Genomic DNA, 5,788 nt, shown 5'->3' on the forward strand with positions numbered 1-5,788 from the left:
GCACCATCCCCTGCCCCTGAACCATAGCTCTGAATATTTGATTGCAGCAGGAAGAAATGACGATTTTTAGAGTTGCAGTCAGATCATTAAATGGCTGTTTGTCGCACCAATTTCATCAGACTCATTTTGCCAGACGTCTCTCAATATGGTCGAACATAGGTACTTAAAATTACTCCACATTCTTTGCTTTCTGCAGTGCTTTGTCTGTTGGTCAGTATCCTTCTGGTTTACTTTAATTATGTTATGTCTATTTACCATAAATTCTGGTTCACTACAACAAAGGAATCTGTTTAGAGTGCCCTCTTCTTTCTTGACTCCTTATACACTGATTAGGAGCAAGCCTTCCTCTACTTCAACGAAGAATCAAGATCATACCCTTTAAGCAAGCCTCTCTGGAACTGAGATTTTTCGATGAATGTTTTTTTTCCCCTTTATCTTTCTAATATTTGTTCCTGAATCCTTTCGAATTTGTGGAATGTTTGAGCAGGCAATGGACCTAATGACCAGCAAAACAATAATTCTCATGAGTCTGTTGAGGAATTTAGGCGGCGAATATTTGGCGATACTCATAGTGGCAATTCCAAAACTGATGCCTTATTTGATAAGCTTGAACGAATGGGGAGGAGTCGTGATAGGTCAAGCTCTAGAACTGAGATGTTGAATGATCCGGATGAAGGTTTTGACACATTAACTGATGGAATGGATGGAAAACTTGAGGAGGCAGCTGAATACTTTGAATATGATATTGAGGAAGTAGATCAAGATGATTATTCTTTTCGCTATGACGCGAATTATAGGCGTGCTTCGACATATGATATTAAGATATGTATTGCTGCCTTAATTTACATTCACTCAAGCTTATAATTTCTTTTTGATCCCTCGTATTTGTTCTGTGCAATATATAATTTGTTTTTGGCCTGATTCGACATAGAGTTCACCTTATGTCCATGTGGCAACTTATTATTTATATTTTGCCTAGTCTAGTTTCAATAATGTCTAACATAATGTAAATTTGTCTTGGAATTAATTTGCGATATAGTGATATATTAAAAGGAGATATTTGTGGCTAATTTAGTATTTTGAAAAGTGTTTTCTGAAGAGATTTTATATGTTGGATCATTAAAGAGAAAGGAATCATTCAGAAAAACACCAGTTTGTACTGTCAAAAGTTATTCTAGGAAAGTTATGTAATCTTTATAGAGAATGATTTTATGTGCATAGTTCAGAAAATTAGATCAAACTAGCTGGTTGGACCAGAAAACTGGTGAATTGAATCATGGATTTGGTACTGTTGACCCTGAAAATCTGTTAGAAAAAACATGCCAGAGATTCAGACTGGTGAAAAATGGCAGCAATAGGTTGGTTTTGCACTGAATCACTCATAAATCTCTCTTTCTCTGTCTCTCTCTGAATCTAAATTTTGGCAGTTTCTGTTAGAGATTTATAACGTTTAATGAACTCTAGTACACTGATTTCATATAAATTTGTTCTCATATGTTAAGTGCTAAGTCTTTAACAAGTTTTTATATTTTCAAATTTCATTTACAATACATGTCATAAATATATACTCCTCCAGTCTTTAATATAAGACCTATTTAACTAACTTGATTAGATTAAAGAGGTTAGATAAGGTAGTTAATTATAAAAAATATGACATGCTTTTCCTAAAATACCATAATCATTTTTCTTAATATCCTCCCTCTTCTATTTAATTATGGTTAAGGAAGTATCCATATGGGTAATTTAGAGAAAATTAATAAATATAAGAAATGAGTCTTATATTTAGGCGCAATATCAACTCAACAATTAGATCCTATATTAAGGATCGGAGGAGTATTTATACTTTTGATATATAATGAAAAGATAATACAAACTCCAGTTCAACTATGATAGGACCATTGAACCATCAACTGCTTTCTGCCTTAATTCAATGACTTGTGATTTTTACTTTTATTTTTTTTATGTTAAGATTATATACTAAAACAACAACTTCTTTTACTCCTAAATGGGAACTACAATCTTAAATTTGTTCTTTTGTTAATTGTTACTGATACATGACTTTTCGTTTTGTTTCTTTTGTTTTGGAGGAGCTAAAACTTATTTTCCTTCATTATAATATGAAAAATTGTTTAAAATACATCAAATGTGACTGTGATATCTTCTAAATGGCAATAGGAAAGCTTTTGCTAAATCTTAGAAATCACTGGAAGTTATATGTATGTATGTGAAAACACGATATGTAGAGCTAGCATAGATCAGGCCCGAAATTGTAGCAAATGGCTAACAACTTTCATTTTTTCAAATAAATCTTCTTCCATTGTTTTATTCTGTATCGAGTGTGTAAGAAATAAGTTTTCTGATCTATGCATTGTATTTCTTCATGCAGGATCTTGATCTTACAAAACCAGCTGCACCAAAATTTGCCAGAGATGACGAGTTCACAGTAACCACTGAAGAAGTTCTTAGAAAAGCAGATTTCAGGGTCAGCACTAATGAGTTCCTTCGTAGTATTCTTTTATTTAAGCTCTATAATAACCAGTCTGTATACTATAGTATTGCGCATTAGTCATTAGCATAATTACCGTATATGTCTACACAGTAATAATATCAAAAGTAATAGCTAGTAACATAATAGCATGGCTGTTGGTGGGAGTTAATTGCAGAATTTATGTGATCTGAGAGTATGGTAAGGTATACCAATCCGTCAACTTTGGGACAAGAAGATACCAACTCAGCCTTTTCCATAGGTCTTTGATTTAGATAGATTGTACACTGACTTAATCAAGATGTAGAATTGTCCTTTCAGTTAGGTTGGTTCGTTATATTCACTCTAAAATATGTGCTCTTTGTAACTCCCCAGTGAGTTGTCCACGTATTCTTATTTTCAAGTCATCATTTACTTGTAAGGAAATTCTGTTAGTATACCATGCAGGGGCAGGTGGAGATGATTGGTGAGGTAAAACTTATGGAATTTAATTGGGACATATTTGGACTCTAGCGTTTAAACTTTCAACTTAGGTTTTGGCTATTCTGGTCAAAGTTGATTCATGCTGCACTCTCAAGTGAAGCCGTGATTTGCATTCGTTTTCTATCATGGAACAAAATTGTCCTGTCTAAACTATTTCTGGGTTTGGTTCTTACTGTCAGTGTTTTGTGCAGAACGTGAGATTCCTTGCAAACTTCTTAACACCGGCTGGAATCATTATCAAGAGGAGCCAGGTAAGCTTTAGAGCACTGCTTGTCCGTTGGCTGTCTAAGGGTGATATAAAGGTTTTGGAGAATATATTTTTAAACCATTAATCAGAACACCATTCTTATGAACCCTTCTTCTCCTTTTGTCCTTTTCCCATCCTACCAAGTGGAGTCTAAGCAGAAAATCAATGTGATAACTTAGGTTAAAGGTTGAGATCTTACTGACTGCTCTTTATTTCAAATTGAGTAGACTGGCATTAGTGCGAAGGCTCAAAGAAAGATCGCCAGGGAGATTAAAACAGCACGAGCTTTTGGGTTGATACCCTTCACAACAATGGGGACAAAGGCATTTATATTTGGTAAAACTATGGAGGATCTTGATGATGATTACGTGTCTCAGAGTTATGATCCCTACATGGCCGTTAACATGGAAGATCGTTGAGTCTTATGGTTACGCTGTGCAGTTAAAGTAACCTCCACTATTCGACCTGACTTTTAAGAAAAAATCCTCCCCACTTCCCTCTCCCCCAATCCAATAGACAGCTAAACTTAGCTGAGAAACTATTGATTTTTCAGGAAATTTTGATAGACAGGCACAGGCTGCTTATGTATTTACTTGTATTATTTATTAAATCAAAATGAAACTATTGAGTTTGTTTGAGAATTTGTCATGGTTCAACTTCTGTGTAAATTCTGGCTTGGTCACATCATGTGAATACGGGCTTTTGGCATGTCTTTGTTTGTGATCAATCCTGTAGCAATCCTATTTATCCTTTCAACTATCCTACTCTGCAGCTTGGATTACTAATAAATCTTCCAATTACGAGCAGGCTGTCCGTGTTTCAACGAATCTTGTTTATGGCCTGTTTTCTTGGCTGTTATTTATGGATTTAATCTGTATGTTTTTAGTAGCTTATAATATCATACAGGGTTAAAGTGTAAGCAATTTTTCCAGTCCCGTCAACTCCTCAAAACTTCCGTTATTTTTTTTTTGTTTGGTGGGCCCCCTCTTATCCACATGTCCTTTGGTTATTTTATCTCTGTCTCCTCTCTCATTTGCATGGCGCTTCATCTCTCCAAATTCCGTAGCTTCTCCTTCCTCACATATCTCAAACTCACCGAAATCATATCTCTATCATAGCTTCGTGGCAGGACGGCTCTAAAATGGAAGAAGAAATAGTGTTAAAGTAAAAAGGATAAAAGTTAGAGGAGATTTTTTTGGTGTAATTAATTTGTGTGATTGTAGACGTTACCCCAAAAAAGCTCCCATTCTTGTCGGCTAAACCTTTTTTTAAGGTTCTTTTCTTTGCAAATTTTGTCAAGCAAAGCATTAACATGTCTCTCTCACTTTAGTTCTGCTATACTTACTGCCATAATATGGGTTGTTTCAATCTTTTTCACTTGAAGGAACTTAAAGGAAGGTGACTACGTTTCACGCGTATGGCTAAGGGTCTATTTGACTAGGCGTTTCTGGAGCCCAAAAGGAGCTTATTGGTGCCATAGGCTCGATTTTAAATTTTGACCTGTTTGACATGGCCGAAAAGCAGGATTGAATCGCACATTTGAGAAGCTCTTATGAATAGCTTATTTTTTATTTTCACCATGCTTGTGGTTGGTAAGAGTGTGCCGTCAAAACAATTATTACAAAGTGTCAGATAATAATTTCTCTCTCACTGCCTCATTTTATTCTCTCTCATTCTCTCATATTTGAAAGCCTCAGCTGATTCTCCTTTATCCTCCCATCCCAAGAAAGCAGAGCATTGCAGCCTCCACCTTGAGCTCCGTCGTGTCTGTCGCTTGTTCGCCGTCTGCTGCTGGGTCATCTTAGTGCTTTCTCTACTCCTTTGCTCTTCCCTTGTGCGATCTACCAGCAGCGTCGAGAAAGCAGAGCGTAGCAGCATCTTCGCCATAACGTCCGACGTCTTCGCCATGAGCTCTGTCTGCTGGTGAGTCATCTCTTTGTCTTGGTCCTTTGTCTACTCCTTTGCGCTTCCCTCGTCAGATCTAGCATCGTCGTTGAGAAGTGGTGGCCGCCTCCGTCTGCCTGTGTATGTGAGTGGTGGTTGCATATCTTGACCGAGCATTGTTGGTCACTGTCCGACCTACCCATCTAAGACTTCATTGCGGTCGATCTGCTATAGCCTATAGGTGTGCCCCAGACTCCAAAAATGCTTTTGCTTTTTCTGTTGGAGCTCCTCAAGTGTAGAGGCGATCTGATTCTTGGTGCTTTTTTCTGCTATATATATCTGCTATAGGAGTTATTGGTGTTGTTCATATGTGTGTTTGGCTAGTTTGTTGGATTTTATTGGTGCTCTGTTCTTCGTGTTATTGATGCAGGGAGTGTTGGTCGAGTAGTTTGCATTGCTAGTTGTTTGTTTGCCTCGTTCGTTAGTCGAGTACGTTTTGATTCACGAGACTGACATTCTTGTGCTTCTATTTAGCTTGTCACCTATCTGCATAAATTTGGATTCTAGTTCTCCCTATTAGTATATTGGTCGAGTAGTGTTCGTCGATAAATAGTTTGCATTTATGTATCTGTATCTTTCTCGTTTGTCCAGTAGCATGAGATAGAAATTTCCTGTGTTTAATTATATTA

The 5,788-nt window shown here is 36.7% G+C and overlaps 1 protein-coding gene across 1 annotated transcript; it reads left to right on the forward strand.

Moving 5' to 3' along the window:
• LOC114722769 (uncharacterized) lies at nucleotides 1-3,883 on the forward strand. The gene is made up of 5 exons (XM_028908862.1): nucleotides 1-159; nucleotides 488-822; nucleotides 2,387-2,482; nucleotides 3,160-3,219; nucleotides 3,443-3,883. The coding sequence occupies exons 1-5, from the start codon at nucleotides 57-59 to the stop codon at nucleotides 3,632-3,634; spliced, it is 786 nt and encodes a 261-aa protein (XP_028764695.1). The 5' UTR covers nucleotides 1-56; the 3' UTR covers nucleotides 3,635-3,883.
• The last annotated feature ends 1,905 nt before the right edge of the window (nucleotides 3,884-5,788 follow it).

Source organism: Neltuma alba, unplaced genomic scaffold, assembly GCF_004799145.2.
Source record: "Neltuma alba isolate B1F8T4 unplaced genomic scaffold, ASM479914v2 tig00012113_pilon, whole genome shotgun sequence".
Taxonomy (NCBI): Eukaryota; Viridiplantae; Streptophyta; class Magnoliopsida; order Fabales; family Fabaceae; genus Neltuma; species Neltuma alba.

Excerpts from the sequence above, each read along its gene's own strand:
- LOC114722769 (XM_028908862.1), top strand. The coding sequence starts at position 57 with ATGACGATTTTTAGAGTTGCAGTCAGATCATTAAATGGCTGTTTGTCG. Across the intron at positions 2,483-3,159 it reads TTAGAAAAGCAGATTTCAGG|AACGTGAGATTCCTTGCAAA; the intron begins GTCAGCACTAAT and ends TGTTTTGTGCAG. Across the intron at positions 3,220-3,442 it reads TCATTATCAAGAGGAGCCAG|ACTGGCATTAGTGCGAAGGC; the intron begins GTAAGCTTTAGA and ends CAAATTGAGTAG.